We start from the raw sequence: 17,882 nt of genomic DNA, 5'->3' as shown, positions 1-17,882 counted from the left end.
CTAAGCCCCCCCCCCACGACAACGAGCAAGGGATTGGGGGAGGGGGGTCAAAGGGACTGTTTGTAAATATAAACAGGTTACTTATATGTTCGCATCATTTTCTTTATCTCTTTCCAGACTTGAGTTTCTGAAAGGAGGATATTTCTGTGGGAATTGGTGCCCTTATCAAGTCAAATCACATCTGTGCATGTTCTAATTTTGTTCCAAAAATAGATTACGTATCCCATCTGTCTTTTTTTTCACTAAATTATTTCCCCGCACCTTCAGCTTATACCGATATATATTTAGGTTTTGTTTGTTTGTTTGTTTTCTCATCTTCCTTCTAATATTGTTAACATTATCACCCTGCCATAATGCAATGTTAACATTACTATAGTTATTTCTACTAATAAGTGGTATAATAATCGTAATATTTATTATTTTCTGCCGTGTCAAGAAATGCCATCAAAGGTCATATGTTGCTATGGTAAGGTAGAGTAACGAAAGGGTTTACGAATGATCAGTGATTAAGGTAAAGCGACTGGTTGAACAGTACAGGTTGTACAGTTGAACAACAGCAGTGGTAGTGAAGAGAGGGAACTGATAGGGTCTAGTACAAGGTTGTTAGAAGGGAGTAGGGAGCACCGATAAAAATGGTGGCAAAAACGGCAAAAATTAGTTTAAACGAATAGGATAAGTGGACAAAATAAGGGGATGAAAACAAAGGAAAGGAGAAGTAAAGACCATGTAAAATTAGACGAGGTGAGGGCTGAGGACCAAGGTAGGGGTGATCCCTTACATTCTGCCCCCCCTCCCCCCCCACGAGAACAACGAACAAGGGATGGGGGAGGGGAGTCTGATAGCAATAACAAAAGGAATGATGGTTAGGTCTGCAGGAATCATACGGAAGAATATAGTAATTAGAGAGTTCTATAATGGCTTTAGGATGGTATTTCATTTATTTACCAAATATCTTCTGCCATCTTTTGGGATCCTTAGCAGCATATTCAAAATATAGCAAGAGAGGGCTAAAATAAAGTCCCTACGTAAGGAAGTTCTTGGTTTCACAAGGTGACGTTTGTGGATTTCCAGAATGGTCAATGGTCAAAACAAACAAACGTGCCAGACAACAGTCACACAGCATAAGGACACAGTATTGTGGCAAAGAGGGTAAAAAGGAGTTAATAAATGACCAGAAGAAACGGAAAAGGTGGAAAGGAGAGGGGGAGAAAAAAGAAAAGAACAAGCAAAATTTGTTGAGGTGAGGGCCGAGATCCAATACGGGTGAACTCTACACTGGGCCTCCATCTCCATCTCCTAAGCCCCCCCCCCCATAACAAGCAAGGGATTGGGGATATAAAGATAGTAATTACCATAATCACCAGATTACCTTGTACTACTTGGTCAATTTATTCTAGTCGCAGATATTAGTACCTTGATTTTTAACGCCCTACAACTCTTCACTCGGCAGGTAAAAATAATTTGCCAATACAAGGTTATATATACAGACTAATAAATGAAAATATTTGTATCTGTACGTGTGAGAATGCGTACAAATGTATTTATTCAGATATTTATCTACTGCACTCAGCAATTACATCTCTAAATTAATCTTAATAAAGTTTTGGGCTTTCAATGAACAAGGTTAACTGAAAAGAATAAAAATCTAATGCTTATTTAAAGTTCTTTATTATAAAATACAATATATGTAGTAGAAAAACCCACAATGCACAAAATAGATTTAGTAAAAATGAGAACAGTTTCAAAATCCTCCTGGATTCCACCTTCACATCTGACCTGAAGATGGAATCCAGGATTTTGAAATTGTAGTCTCGTTTTTAATAAATCTATCGAGTTTTTCTATCATGGTATCACAGTTGAGGGTATTACCATTCACACTATATATATCATTAACAAATCCATTTTGTTGCTGTGCTTGCAAAGTCCAAGCTTATCCTTAAACCAGGGAGGCTGGACTGGATCTGAAAGAGTAATATAACTGGTCAAATACTTAAGACTATACTAATGTTATTCATTTTCCCCAGTTCTCTATTACACTGCCATAATAGCCTAATTAAAAATTACCACTTTTCAAATTCTAATTATTATAATTTTTTTATCACAAGAAGCTCAAAAGGAGTCTGTATGATAGTGCATATAAAAGTTCAACTATTTGGAAACTTTCCTTTTCTACAGCAACATTAGGTACCCCAAAATAAACAAGTGGAGAAACACCTAAGTAATGTAATCTACAATAAACCATAAATCACATAACTATAGTTTGCATTTATAAGCATCTAATTTTGGATAATCTGGTAACCCCCAATATTTGAGAGTTTATACATTAAAAAATTCTTAGTTGGTAACTCCCTGAATACTGGTCGAAATGTCAAACACATCAGTGAAGCACATACTCTAATATTGAAATTAAACAATTTCAAAACATTATTCCAAACCATAAAATATTTTACACACCTTGGAAAGAACACAGTTTGAAAGGGTCATGCATACCAAAGAAATTGTATTTTCCTAAAAAAAAATTGTACCAACACCAAACTTCAATTCATCTTGCTAACTACATCACATCACATAATCCAAAACAGTCCATCACACCTAAACCTATGGCAAAACCTTATCTAAAATACAATTTAAGAGCAAGTTCCTCCGAGTTCTTTATACCAAGTTCTTAATGCAGCTCACTAGGGTTAAAATTTCCCCTTTCCTATCACAACTGTTTTCAGGATCTAAATGTCAGAACATATTACTCCAAATAAACAACAAATGTTCACTTGGATAGGAACCTTCAATTTATCTACCATCACATTAATTATGCCAACACAAAGGAGCTGCAAATGGCATCTGAATGATGGTGCTAACAACTCAGATAAATGACAGCATTTTGCTATTAAATACATATTAGCTTGTACTATCAATAAAAGTTGTATCAACAATGCTTATTCTTTTCTCTCATTCTGAAGCACCTGAAGACAAATTAGTAATGAAAAATGTAAGACAAAGGAAAGTTTTGTGGGTTATTTACAAATTATATATCAAATGTTCTAGTATGATAGAATAAGAATGCATGAAGATGGTAATGGGTATTGATAACCTACCATTGCAGTAATATTTACATTAGAGTAAACAAGTGTACAACTGTTTAGAGCAAATAATTTACATCATGTTCGACTGTGCATGGCATGGTTACTTACGACCTACATTTGATCCTAGTTCACTATGACCAGTCATCATCCAGTGCAAGTGGATTAATAACTACTATAAAAACAAGTCTTGTAATGAAACTAGAGAAAATTATTTTACCAAGGAATGGTTCAGACTCTGCCAAGATGTATAAAATATTTCTTAGGTTGCTGCTGTTACATTATCACTTAAACCATTTACAAAACCATAAAACAGTGGAGATACATAATAGTTTAAATACAGTTGAACACACACCTGATTTCCACTCAGATGGCACAGACCTTTCTGCTACACACATCTGAAAGAGAAGCAAAGAAAAATGTAAATACAGTTCAAGTACTTAGCTCTATCACAATTTTTTTTTTTTTAACTCAAATTCAAAAATTTACTTCTTGTCTGAAAACAATCTCCAAAAAAAAAACGAATTTATTCGGATTGCAGGTTTCAACTTATTCTACCATCGACTGTTACGCCAAGCCAAGCAAGTTGAGAAAGACGTCTTTGAATGATGGAACAAACCGAGTTGCAATTTTCACAATTTGAAATTAAAAAACAAATAAAAAATAAATAAATAAAAATTGATAAAATAACATGTATAAAGTGGCTTAACCAAAAAAATGTATTGATATAGTTTCATATTACTTTACTTTCTAACAAGGAGAATTAGAATAAAGCATGAAAGAAAACTTGATCAAATCTTATCAAGCTTTATTATAGATTACAATATAATACTTTATAAGAAAGGTTTCTCAAGCACCTGCTTTCTGGCAATCATTGAATTCCCTTTTGAAACTAATTAAGCCATTCCAAATATCCCTACATGTAATACATTATATGTAGACAAAGAATTTTTTTAGTAATGAAAACTCCTTCCACTCAGGTGAAGACACTTGTATATTACTGAATGTCACACTAAGCCATACTAAGAAAGCCAAGATGAAAACAGGGACCAAAATTTTTCCACTATTCAGTTTACACTTGTATCCCGTAATATAATAAATCACAAAAATTGAACAAATCCTATTACTATACCTTTTCATAATGCCATCCAGTTGTCTTGTAGGCATCTTGAGCTTCACATTCCTCCTTCATCAAAATAATTCCTGGAAAGGAGAAATTTACTTAGGAACAAAAAGCATTTTTCTTTATCATTGTTGCGAGAAAATATTTTATTCAAATGTCCGAAAATCTTAGTTTGAATAAACCACTCGAGCTTATTCAAGTGGATATTTCCCATTTTTCTACCATCCATTAGCAAACCAACCCAAGCAAGTTGAGATAGGTGTTTTGAAAAGATGGTGCAAGAGCAATGCTGCTAGAAAGAAAGAAAGAAAGAAAGAAAGAAAGAAAGAAAGAAAGAAAGAAAGAAAGAAAGAAGGAAAGAAAGAAAGAAAGAAAGAAAGAAAGAAAGAAAGAAAGAAAGAAAGAAAGAAAGAAAGAAAAAAAAAAAAAAAAAAAAAAAAAAAAATTATATATATATAATATATATATATATATATATATATATATATATATATATATAAAAAATAATAATAATTGCATTGTACAGCAAACCATTTGTTCTGCTAAGATATATTTCTGTTTTTCCTTAATGAAGGCAGAAGGAAGAACTATCCTACAATTTATGTACTAAAAGCATATCCAAGTCAAAAGAAATTAAATAGCACAAGAAAAGCAATCATAAATTTATTATAAAATCAAGCATATTCATTATCTGAATAAAATTTAATATATAAGGGAATCTTCCTTTTATCTAACCATTGATTGTTACTCCAACTCAAGAAAGAGGTCTCGGATATTTTCTACTAGCAAATATACAATCATATCACATCTAGTAAATATCATAGTACTTGGAAAAATAACCTTACCTAATTCAGGAAAGGTAATCAGTTACCATAGGTATAATGGCTTCATTTCCTTTCTTCTCTTTTCTTTCTTTCTCCTCTCGTCTTTCCCGCAAGCCAAACCATTTCTGTAAAAAGGGAGAAATTAATCAGATTTCCTTTTTCTTCTTGCCACGCTCTACCAATACATTTTCCTTCAACTGTCCGAAAATCTTAGTTTGAATAAACCAGGCCAGCTTATTCAAGTGGATATTTTCCATTTTTCTACCATCCATTAGTAAACCAACCCAAGCAAGTTGAGAAAGGTATTTTGAAATGATGGTGCCAGAAAAACATAAAAAGAAAAATAATTACCTAAACATATAAATAATTAGGCTGCACTGTACAGCAAGCAATTTGATCTACTAAGATTTTTTTCTGTTTTTCCTGAATGATGGGAGAAAGGAGAATTACTCTAAAATGTATATACTGAAAAGATATCTAAGTCAAAAGAAATTATGAGAACAAGAAAAGCAGATCATAATTTAGAACTAATATAAAATCATTATTTGAATAAAATCAAATATATGATACGGGAGATCTTTCTAACTGCTGACTGTTACCCCAACCCAAGAAAGATATGGAATTTTTCTAGTAGTCAATACACATTCATATCCCATCTAATCAAGTTTAAATACTTGGAAAAATAAACTTACCTAATTCAGTAAAGGTGATCAGTTATCACAGGTATTTTGGTTTCATGTTTTTTTCAGCCAAACCATTTCTGGAAAAAAAAGGGAGAAAATTAATCAGACTCTTTTTTTCTTTTTACCACACTTTACCAATACATTTTCTTTCAACTGTCCGAAAATCTTAGTTTGAATAAACCAGGCCAGCTTATTCAGGTGGATATTTTCCATTTTTCTACCATCCATCATTTTGCCAAGCCAAGCGAGTTGAGAAAGGCATCTTGAAACAATGGTACAAGTGCAATGCTGCCAGTCAAGAAAATCAATCCTTGGGCACTGCAAAACAAGGTATTTGATCTGCTAATAGTGATTATTTTATTTTCCCTTCTCCTTCACTTCTAATATTTCACCCAAATGGCTGACTGCACAAACGCCCCTGTGCATGTCTTGGTATGGTCCACAGAAATCATGAAATGAATTAAAATGTATCTCCATACATAAGCTACTTAGATGATTTTAGATAACCACTATAGGAACACTTACAACAAATTTGATTATTATGGCCTTGACTATTTATAAGATATGGTGCACAGTTTCAAAATTTTAACCTCATATCCTCACATCCCCCAGTGACAAGTTATTCTTTAGGACTCCAAGCCTACAAAAGTTCAGTGCATTTTGGTTACCAGTACTTAATGACCTTAATTTTACACAGCAAATTTCATTGTCATATATAACCACAGACAAGATGACTATGCTGGTTAAGTATATTTAAGAATTACAATCATGTTACTCTAATACTAAGGAGATTCAGCATAAACAACTGAGAACAAAATTACAGTATACATTTTATTTGACAACTTACTTTTTAATGTAATCTTTTCAATAAAGTTGACAGTTACCACAGGTGTCTAATCTTCATGTTTCTTCAACCAAGCCATCTCTGGAAAAAAAGGAGAATTTAATCATAATTTCTTTTTCCTTTTCCTTTTTTTTTTTTTACCCAACTTCACCAATTTCATTCAACTGTCCGAAAATCTTAGTTTGAATAAACCAGTCAAGTTCATTCAGGTGGATATTTTCCATTTTTCTACCATCCGTAATCATGCCACGCCAAGCAAGTTGAGAAAGGCGTTCTTGAAATGATGGCACAAGAGCAATACCACAAGCTACTTTATCTGCTAAGAATACTCGAGTTTTTCCTCTTACTTTCATTTTGAATAAGACTACAAATATGCCAACTGTGATAATAATTAAGGGGGAAAACACTGCATGGAACTTTGGGACAGTTTTAAAACAAAAAGTAATAAAACACTGGGGAGTTTTGCAGGTCATTCTAAGATAAAGGGTCTTTCATACTCTCCATTCCTTCCACAATATTTTGAATTTTGATTTTGAATAATGATACACATGACTACCTGCTTTCTGATAATACTAACATGCAATCTGTTAAAAATGCCCTTTAATCTTCAAGTCTCTTACAAGAATAATTGCCTTTGTAATGACTAATACTCATCCCTGGCCCCTCAACCACCACCATCCTCCAAGCATCCTTTTGACATCAATGTTTACATTTCCCCAAGCTAGAAACATCCATACTGAATTTTTAAAAAAAATTAATGGTATTATGATAGCATAATGTAAAAAACATTAAATAAAAACTGTAAAACTATTTAACTATTTATATTTATAAACTATTTATAAAATCATGGCAGATCTAAGTCACTTGTCTGAAAGTAAAACTAGGAGAGTTCACTCTAGTGATCTTTTATCTAGCACTAATTATGTTAAACCAACAAGCCAAGAAAAAAAACAAAATCAGGATTAATAATTTTTCTACTTATCAATAAATATTAGTATTACATCTCAAATCTATAATATATATAGATATAACTTACCTTTTAAATATAACCTATTCATGAAGGTGATCAGTTCCCATTGGTATCTGACCTTCAAATGGTTTCTTCAGCCACAGAACTCTGAAAAAAGGGGGAATCTAATCAGAAAATGCTTTCTTTCCATCACATTTCAAAAAACACGGTTTCCTTCAACTGTCCGAAAATCTTAGTTTGAATAAATAAGCCAAGTTTACTCAAGTGGATATTTTCCATTTCTCTACCATCCATCATTATGCCAAGCCAAGTATGCTGAGAAAGGCATCTAGAAAGAGATGATGGTACAAACTCAATACTGCCCCAAATATCTGATCAGAGTATACTTTGCCAGCTTAATGATCTAATAAAAAAGCTTGGTTATTTATTTTCTGCTTTTTTTATGAATCCGATTACAAGCATGCTAAATAATTACATTATAAGGGGAAACAGGTAATTTTGGACTAGTTTTAATACAGCCATATGTATGTAGCCAGCTTGATTCAAAAGGAAAAATGTAAATAAACTGAACTTTTACAGATTATTCTCTCCCCATTAAAGATTTGAAAACAGATCTATAAATGTGGTATTAGGTACATTTTTCATAACTGTAATAAACACCTTCCCGATTCCAAATCCCTTAATTTATGGTGCTTTGATGAGGACAAGCTTCTAGCTCTTTCATTACCTATTCAATCCTTCTGCTAAGAAATTAATAAATAATATCTAAGGATAAAAACTGGCTGTAAAAAACTGTACCTGAATTCCATTCTGTCAGCATGGACTTTCCAGCTATGCTTCATATCTGAAAGATTAATTGAAAAACATTAATAATACAGTTCAAATAACCATATGAATCATATATAAGCATCTATAGAAAAGAATGATTGTGTCTGAAAACAGGCTCCAAATAAACTACTAAGTACATCTGGATTGCAGATTCAACTTTTTCTACCATCGACTGTTACGCCAAGCCAAGCAAAGTTGAGAAGGACGTCTTTGAATGATGGTACAAATGTTGGGTTGCAATATTAAAGAAAATTCAACTACAAAATACAGCAGTATCAGGAGTAAAACTATGGAGATATACATGTATAAATGTTCTATAGCAATATGACAATTAAGGTTCATATATAAAGTAAAAAGGGCACAGATATGAATGCAACAGTCTGGCCAAACCAACAGATTGATGTACGTTTCACAGTCATTCAACAAATCTTAAGAATTACTTCGTTTCTTATGCATTTTACTAATACAAAAAATCAGAATAAGAGCATGAACAAATTACTATATTTCAATATCAAGTAATGTGCTATTTCAAACAAGATATTTATCCAAAAATTTTGCAAAGAAACAATTTACATATGAAGTTACAAGTTTATACAAGATACTGTCAGAGTCAACTGGTGTGACAAATAAATTACACAGAACCTCGACTCTTGTTGCCTGCCTTTCTACCAGTTAATAAACAGGTGCATTATACTTAACATAACCTAAGTATTTAGAGAAATAACTTACTTTTTCTACAGAGGTAACCAGTTAGGTCGAGGCATCCAAGCGTTTCTTCTGTTAGGCCATTTCTGGAAAGAGGGGATTCTATATGTATCATCACATTTAACAATTGTTTTTTTCAATTGTCAGAATATCTTAGTTTGAATAAACTAGTTAGGCCTGCTCAGGGGGATACTTTCCATCTTCCTACCATCCATCATTATGCCACCTTGAAAGGCACCTTGAAATGATGGTACAAAAGCAATACTGGCAAAAACTATATCTATTCTAGGAGCATTAAGCCAGCCATCTGATCTGCTATTAGTGCTTGGTAACTCCCTTTGCTTTCATTCTGAATCCCAGGTTTCTTTGCATCATTTAATCATCCTGATATAACCGCAAAGAACACTTCTACAATACTGATTACTGTGAATATGTCAAGAAAAAGTCACAACAGATACACATGTTAACATTTACATAAACACTAAAAGCGAAACTAATTAACCTGAAGTATAATGCAACTTTATCAACCATGGTAACTTTTACCCTTGAAAAGCCAGTCAACTCATTCCCTGACTCATTAACTTGGGATTCACTACATTGAACATTGCAGTTCCAACACTCCTGGCACTTTAACCCATTGCCATGTCAAGCACTACACCCAGTCTTTTATATATTTCACATTGCATATTTGGAAACCGATTTGTTATCTAATGACAAATCTTCCATCTCAATTTTTAATAGAACTTATCAAATATGTAAAAAACAGTGCTTTCTCACTTTGGTAAAACCCATTAAATTCTGCTTGAGGTGTGTGAAGAGAATTTGTACAACTTAAAATCAATGGTCTAGATGTACTCCTTTAACCCCTCATCACCGGGTAACGGAAATCCCTGAGCGTGATAAACTCTAGTGGTTTCTGGTAACGGCCAGACACTGGAAGCACGAGTCCGCTACATCAAGGCGAAAGTCCTGCTCATTGCGCTCTAGTGCATAACCGCACATACAGGGGTACCCAGCAGATAAAACGGTTTGTTATGACACTGTTAAACGTGATGGGTTAATGTTATAATCAAATATATAATAAAAATAATCAGTCCTTTAGGACATATGAAGATCATAAAAGAGGTACAAGAACTCATTTCAGGAAATGTTCAAGTGAACTAATCTCCTCCTGCCTCCCCACACCTAGACAGTGTTGTACATAATTCACAAATATTCATTATGAGCTGTTCCAATCATGCATTAGCAGCAAAGTGCCAAATCATTACCTGGGAAATGAAAAGAATAAATGAGGATGTTCGCCAATTCTGGTCATGCATCCAAGCTTTCTTCTAATGCAACCAACATCTCTGGACACAACCTGTAATATTAAGACATTTCTAAATTTCAGGTCTTGGACTGAAGTACACTACAAAATTTAATGAACTGATATAGCAATCATCCAGAAATCAAATACAAACCTAACTGGTTTCCAGGAGAGGCTGGGAGTTGTTGCATTTCATTGAATCTTGAAGGCCTTTTGCCACATCTCCAAAGAAATGGCCTAGAAAATACTATAGTTTACCATCTTCACCTAATGCTGCTAGTAATTCCACTTTTAGGTATATATTTCAAACTATATCATTCTATCACTGACAAAAAATAGGGTACTTACTTGTTTTCCTGTAGGGAAAAATTGCCACATGATGGTTTGCATCTGATGTTAAATATGTATCCTTAAAAACTTAAAGACTTCAAACCTTTCTACTGACAACACTTGAGCCTTTAACTGCACAATGTTTCAGGTGGGAAAGAAAGGCTGGCAATAAATAATACATTTTGTATTTTGACAATACTTCAACTTCAACTCTCCTGTTGGCCTTCAAACAGAAAACAAAAATAATTCTTTGCCATTTTTCCAGTTACATAAAGATGTTTACTCATCTTAATATCCTAGCAGAAGTTAGTCTACAAAACAAGCAATATCAATTTCTATGAAGTTATTTATTACAGAAATGTTTATAAATCATAAAATGGGAAGAAAAAAAAAATCGAATTAAACTATAATATTTATTACAGCTGACCATTTACAGACGCCTACCACGGCGACCACCCTTCCTGCGTGTGCTGTCAGAGGGAACTGGTGTGACATCCTGAAAAAAAAAAAATAATAATATTAATACTATAAACTGAAAAGCAATTTCTTTTAACAAATCTTACTTCACAACTGATCCTCTTCAAATATAAATGTTATTACATTTTTTGCCATGCCTTTTTGGCTTTTGGTTGTTTCTTTGTTTCATTTAACCTTTAAGGACTGAATATACTCTCCTTTGCCACATGAAAAAATACTCCAGCTCTTAAATTTGTACAGGGGCTTATTGATCATTTGTTATGTCGCTGGTACATGTGACCCAATAGTGATAGGTTAAAAAGTGTTAATTTCTTTTGCAGATATTAAAAATGGTAAATCTCTCATCATAGTCAAGCTGAACATATTTACTGTCTCGCAAAAAAAAGATTGGGTGGCTGTTCTCAAACTTTACCAAATTACTTTGAGGCCTCTTCTCCAAGAGGATGATTCAACAACCATCAAATCTAATAATGTATACTTATTTTTCCTCTTTCATCTAAACCTAATGGAACCTCAAATATTTCATGTTGGGAAGTGGACTTCAGAGACATTGCCTATGATAAATCTTCAAAACCACACACACCACTACTTACTTCAATGCGGCCAATCTTCATGCCAGAACGGGCAAGGGCACGGAGGGCTGACTGGCCACCTGGGCCTGGGGTCTTGGTCTTGTTGCCTCCAGTGGCACGGATCTTTACATGCAGAGCATTGATTCCCAGCGACTTGCACTTCTCGGAAACGTCCTGGAAGTATTCCATCATGATTTGTTTGTTTGCTTTCACTCTAAACATGGCCTCATAACTAATCCTTCAAAATGATAACTTCCATACAGGCCTATCCACATGATGTGCACTGTATATATTGATGAGTTACAAGGAAAAACTAATTCAATTCAGATGTGTAAACAATCATGAAAGTCTTGGGAATGATATGACTAGAGGGTTGAGGAACAATTCACTTGAATGTTGTGAGGAACATCTATCCATTTTCTAATCTAATCAGAAAGTACAATCCTGCACCAAATTCCAGTATCAATATAATTCTCCAAACCTGAGAAAGTGTCAAATGAGAGAATTATTTGTGGTTTGGAATACTTACTTGGGCAGCCAACATAGCAGCATAGGGGGAGGACTCGTCACGATCAGCCTTCACCTTCTGACCACCAGTGATACGGACGATGGTTTCACGGCCAGACAGATCAGTCACATGCACAAAGGTGTCATTGTAGCTGGCATAGATGTGGCAGACTGCAAACACATTCTCTCCTTCCCTGACTTGAGGTCCCAGGGAGACGTGGACCTCTTCCTTTTGAACTTTTCCTTTACGGGGAGCCATTGCTTACCTGTAAAATTCACAATATATTAATTTTTTTTTTCTTTTTCTTTGAAGTACTTTCCTCTAAGCAGGTATATAGATATAGTGCTAAATTTAAATATGGTCATTTTTTAATTGGCAAGTGTTCTCAAAAATTAACTTGGGTTGGAAACCAATATTCGATTTTCTTCACTGTGCCAATTATCTTGGAAAATGTTAAGTCAAAGTATAAAGATTCAATAAAGCTCTACTGGAAGCTTTATTTTCCCATCTTTGACATATTGCAAACAGGTATCACCAACACCTCTCTTCCACATTATAGCAGAGGTAGTAAAGATGTTACATCTTAAATGGCTTGCATGCCATGACTGTAGCCACAAAGCAAGCCATTCAAGACCTTTTAAGTATTGTATCACCAGTCTAAAAAAATTAAAGCATGTCGCTATAATTTTCAGCTACATTCCAATTGTTAAGCTATGATTCCATTTTCTTTTATTCCACATCTAACTTTACATAAAACATGCAGACAACTGGTTTCAAGACCTAGAACTAAAAAGCTCAAAAGAGGACCTGAAAGATGATAATTTTAAATAGTAAAACAATAGGCAGGAATAGCATCCTGAGCATGGAAACCATGTTCTCCATGCAGCCAGCACTCCAGTCATGGCTTACAGATGGTACATATCACTATTCTTTTATTGATGGAAATAATGCAGACCCCCTTCCCAAATACCCACCTAGTCTAAGCACACACCAAGAACTTTGAGCCTAAATTATCATGATAGCAAGTGCCCATCATCCCAACTCTCAACCAAAATTTGCATGATGTGATGCTGACATCAGATCATGGGTGTTAAGAGCCAGGTGACATGAACATGTCATTGTGGAAAAATTTGGCCGAGGCCAGGGTAATTCAATATGCAAGGTTCTGCTTATGCAGAAAAAAATGGAAAAGGGAGCCAAGTAGACGACAACATACATGAATGTTCATATTCAACTGGCCTACAAGCCACGCACCCAAGAGGGTGGCCACTTTTCCCTTCAGTGTTCTTTTTGCAGCACTGCCCAGGAGATTATGTAATTTCTTAGTTTCATGCAGCCATCCCATGTTGCAATTATTCTTCATACTTTCAATTATCTACACTGTACTATATATGAATTTGTCCTTTTCCATTGCAAATGATAAATGAAAGTACGGGAAATTTTTACGAAGGGATTGCACCCCTCCCAGACTAAGTCCCTATTACTTAAACCATTCCTGGGAAATCCACAAACAACTATATGAACTAAAATCCTTCCTAACCCGACATTTCGTATACTCTCATATACAAAGGTTTTTGTTGTAATCTATGTAGCATTTCTCTGATCATTACTACTACGTGTTACTAAACTTGCTTATCAACTTGTGAAGGTAATATCATAGTTAAAGAGAATTTCTGATAATTCTGTTTATCAAAAAGAAAAATGTTATGTTTAACATGACTGTGGGAAACCTGTTATCCATAGATTATTTGGGATAATTGTTAAAGTGACTGCACACTTCCAGCACCATATTACTCCAGCCAAGAACCATGGAGATATTCCTGGGAATCCACAAACCAAAGACCTTTCTAACCCAGGGTTTTCATCAACCCCAGACCTCCAGCCAATCTTTATTTAACTGTCCCAGCCTTTTGCCACAGGCTTCATATATTAGCGAGTGTAGTGTAATACCCTATGAATGAGTTTTGCATTGCATTATGTACCCACCGACCATTACATTATCTATACATTTCCTGGCCTTTACAGAATTTTTTTTTTCTGACTTTGTCTGCACAGATTACACATATCAAGAGTTCTTTCTTCCATTTGTGAGCGATCTTAGATTTTCATAACTGTGCAGTCAGGAAATAAGGAACCAGATTAAGCTCTGTTCTACTGAAATATACATGGAGGCTGTTCCTCTTCATGGCAATTCTTCACAGTACACGCACATGCACACACACACTTGCCAGTGACTATGTCCCCCAACTCTATGGCACAAAATTTGTTCAACGATCTAAGTCACCATGACTGGGAGGGTTGATGGTGGTTCTGTCCCCCAACATCCCCTGAAACACACTCTTCTTGGTTCACAAACGATTTGGTGCTGATGTATTCCTCACAACCTCAATTAATATATATAGGAATTATATTGCAGAACCCCAGCCCTAAAACTAGACATCCTTGACCTTAATAGTAGAGAGCATGAAATTTACCAGGGAAATTTTGTGATATAATAATATACATGGAATCGCTTGATACGCACCATGGGGAACTGCCACACCGCTCCATCCCCACCCAGAAAAACAATCCTCCACATAGTCACGGCAGGATATAGCATTGGGTACTCGGCATTGGGCACTTCCAATACTCGCACATTACCATGAATACTCAGAGGATTCCGTTTTCCTCACATTACCATGAATACTCAGAGGATTCCGTTTTCCTGGGTAGGGTTTGGGGAATTGCAGCCCTTGTGGAGGGGGTCACAGAGTGGGCACCTTAACTTAAGTTTAGACAAAATAATGACAATGTAAATTCCTCACATTTACCCCTCAATTCCCCTGACCCATTGTATGCCCTCCCCTGTTATCAAGGCCAAAATTTCTGCTAAACAGGTTTCCATGGTATAATTTCAATATATCAGAATAGTAAGGATCAAGAGGAATCCTTAATAACCAATATCTTCACAATTGGTTATGCAAAAGTTTTCTGAAAAATTACCGTCATAAACAACATAGGTACAGCTGCTGCAGCCTCATGACAAAAATATCTGCTGCACATCACTGCTCACAGACTAAAGTCCACAGCACCCTCACACAACCAGAGTTCTTAAAGTTGGATTTTCTGCAAGTTTTGTTAGAGCTAATAGAGAGGAGACCCCCCTCCTTGTTTTGGGAATAAATAAAAGGTAGAATCAGTTCAGTCTAGATTTTTGAGTTGCACAATACCCTGCTTTTAAGTGCCAACTTACAGAAAACGAGACATTAAGAACTCTGTTGTGGACTTTGTCTCCAAGCAAATATCTTGTTCATTTGGCAGTAAATATGAGGCTGGAGCAGATGTACTTGTGTCACTTATGCCTACTTTTCAATGCTTTCAAAAGCTACCAATATCCATTTCCCTTTTCCTGTACACTGCTCTGAGTAACATTCAACCTAGAATTCCATTACATTTATTTAGATTCAATTTACTCCAATACAATCTGTCTTCTAATTCCTTTATTTTATACACTCGACCACCACTTCAATACACCTGCACTGCAAACATTACCACATTCAGAACGGCAGAAACAACAGCAATATCCCACTGAAATACGGTTCTGATCGGCTTGCCTTCACGGGGAGTAGTGAAAATACTCAAGGCGAAGCCCCACCAAAAAATAATACAAGCACGTGTTTTCAAAAGACAATATCTCTTAACTTCCGCCAAACTGCATAATACCAAGTCCACATCACCGATAGATTTTTATTGTTTTTTTTATAACTTTCTCGTACTTGGATGTTACCGGTGTTGGCTCTGGGCACCGCACTCGCTCGACCAGGCGCTTGGATCAGGCACGGACACGTGTGTAAACTGAGAATGAATGTCAACAATCGTCATATTGTTAAGTCTGGGGATGGTTGCTCTCGGGTTCCTGCCGACACATTCCCATGATGGAAACACCTCTTTATTTCTTTACCGGAATTTAACTATGGCCGCTTTCTGTCTCCGCATCGGCTTACTGCAATTCAATCTGCGATCAAGCCTGTATCGAACGCACACTGCAAGGCCCTCGTCCACCCCTCGATGGCCCAGATAATCGAGGATAAACAAAACAGATACTCACACTTGGAGTCACACTGAGAGAAGAGACTCGTAGAAGGAACGAAGGAACTGTTTGGGCAGACCTTAACTCCACCGCCGATCACGACACTCTCTTGAAAATTATGTTTATATTTTTTAGGCTTCTTCTCTTGCAATTTGTTGAATTAAAACTTAATATTTTAATATTTTTAACGTCTTTTTGAGCGTCTTTGGTTTTATATATGCTATATGATTGAAGTTTATTACAAATTAAACACGAGTTTTCTGTAGCACAACTTGGTCGCGATTAAAATTCAGGAATAAACCGTCTTGAATTCAAATTTCAGACCATTGAAAATCAATTTATATCACGAAATAAAATTCTTTATTCTAATACACCGGAGAAGGTTGCCAGGGAGTGCCGATATTGTGCTTTGAACGCCTAGTAATATACCAAAACAGAGTATCGACAGAGGCCAAGAAAAGTATTGGAACCGAGGATTGTTTGTTATCGAGAAAGAAAGGACAAAACAAAAGCCTTCGGTGAATTCTCCTTCTTGTCTATTTCACGTTCAAACTCGGCCTCCTGGGCCAATTGGTACCCCGAAGTTGGTTATTCCAAGCACAGTAATATTCCTGCGAGACCCGTGGAAGAATTGGGCTGGCGTAAAAAGCCTCAAACGGGGCCTAGAGGATGTCTTTTGTCTCTCTGGATCAGCTGTGTGATGAGCGAGGACTCTGACCCTGGGGAAGAGAATCGCCTTTAACGCTATTTCCTGGCTCCTCTGGTGACTCAGTGACTCGGCGACTTCCCATTCACACACGTGGACCTTGTGAATCGCGAGCTCGGATTCGTTTCAGTGCACTGCGCGAGAGAATTTTTGCTCGAGCTCAAGGTGGCATTTCAGGAGAGAGAGAGAGAGAGAGGGAGAGGGGGAGAGAGAGAGAGAGAAAGACAATCGAGTGTTATGTTTATGTTTACTTGGCCTTCTCGAGCCCCCCCTTTTTCCATTGGTGTTTATAAACTGGAAGAACTTGGGTGTTTGTACCTCAGAGACGTTTGTCAAACAGGGGGAAGGTCAAGATAAATGCATAGAAGGGGGTGCAAATTTGTGCTTGAGTTGAATCCACAGGTAATGTTATTCTCAAGAAAAATGAGTGAATGGGTTGGGGCGAGTAATGATCACGTTCATGGGGTTCATGGCACAGTGCGGGACTTGAGGTTGGGACGGAGAGAGGTTTTGTTTGGGGTTTTTGACTTAGACATTCTCCCCTAAAAGTCATATTATTGGGTTGCACTAGGAAGGCTTATAACAACATTTAAGTTATGTGTAGATGTAAACCTGATCATGAAATATATTATTCAGTTTTGAAAATTAATGCTATACTGAAAAGAAAAGGAAATGGTGATTGTTTTGATAGTGAGGCAAGTGTAGCTTTCAGTAATTTTATTTAGTAAATGAGAAGCTCTGAGAGCTATGTCTTTGATTACACACACACCCTATATGTTTATATATATATATATATATATATATATATATATATATATATATATATATATATATATATATATATATATATATATATATAT

At 35.6% G+C, this 17,882-nt stretch overlaps 2 protein-coding genes and 1 long non-coding RNA gene across 3 annotated transcripts in view; 1 reads left to right on the top strand and 2 right to left on the bottom strand.

Moving 5' to 3' along the window:
• Positions 1 to 1,840: 1,840 nt before the first annotated feature.
• On the bottom strand, positions 1,841 to 10,487 carry LOC119580547. Its single transcript, XR_005229391.1, has 10 exons — positions 10,323 to 10,487; positions 9,079 to 9,140; positions 8,320 to 8,365; positions 7,588 to 7,668; positions 6,555 to 6,632; positions 5,717 to 5,784; positions 5,046 to 5,149; positions 4,210 to 4,280; positions 3,433 to 3,475; positions 1,841 to 1,961 (listed from the first exon to the last, which is right to left on the bottom strand). It is a non-coding gene; the product is annotated as an uncharacterized LOC119580547 (long non-coding RNA).
• A 602-nt stretch (positions 10,488 to 11,089) lies between these two features.
• On the bottom strand, positions 11,090 to 16,488 carry LOC119580534 (40S ribosomal protein S14). Its single transcript, XM_037928657.1, has 4 exons — positions 16,335 to 16,488; positions 12,269 to 12,512; positions 11,761 to 11,913; positions 11,090 to 11,186 (listed from the first exon to the last, which is right to left on the bottom strand). The coding sequence occupies exons 2-4, from the start codon at positions 12,503 to 12,505 to the stop codon at positions 11,121 to 11,123; spliced, it is 456 nt and encodes a 151-aa protein (XP_037784585.1). The 5' UTR covers positions 12,506 to 12,512; positions 16,335 to 16,488; the 3' UTR covers positions 11,090 to 11,120.
• Positions 16,489 to 16,783: 295 nt separating this feature from the next.
• Positions 16,784 to 17,882, top strand: part of LOC119580437 (zinc finger SWIM domain-containing protein 8-like) — a 32,063-nt gene continuing 30,964 nt past the window's right edge. Inside the window, exon 1 of the mRNA XM_037928585.1 lies at positions 16,784 to 16,834. The gene's annotated coding sequence lies outside the window, so the exon portion shown is untranslated. The remainder of the gene's footprint in view (positions 16,835 to 17,882) is intronic.

The sequence above is a fragment of the Penaeus monodon genome, chromosome 2, assembly GCF_015228065.2.
Source record: "Penaeus monodon isolate SGIC_2016 chromosome 2, NSTDA_Pmon_1, whole genome shotgun sequence".
Lineage (NCBI taxonomy): Eukaryota > Metazoa > Arthropoda > Malacostraca > Decapoda > Penaeidae > Penaeus > Penaeus monodon.
Note: the sequence above shows the minus strand (reverse complement) of the source record. Positions and strands in the feature narration are given on the sequence as shown.

Coding starts and splice junctions, on each gene's coding strand:
- LOC119580534 (XM_037928657.1), bottom strand. CDS start 12,505: ATGGCTCCCCGTAAAGGAAAAGTTCAAAAGGAAGAGGTCCACGTCTCC. Junction 11,914..12,268: donor CTGCTATGTTGGCTGCCCAA/GTAAGTATTCCA, acceptor GAATACTTCCAG/GACGTTTCCGAGAAGTGCAA. Junction 11,187..11,760: donor TGAAGATTGGCCGCATTGAA/GTAAGTAGTGGT, acceptor TTTTTTTTTCAG/GATGTCACACCAGTTCCCTC.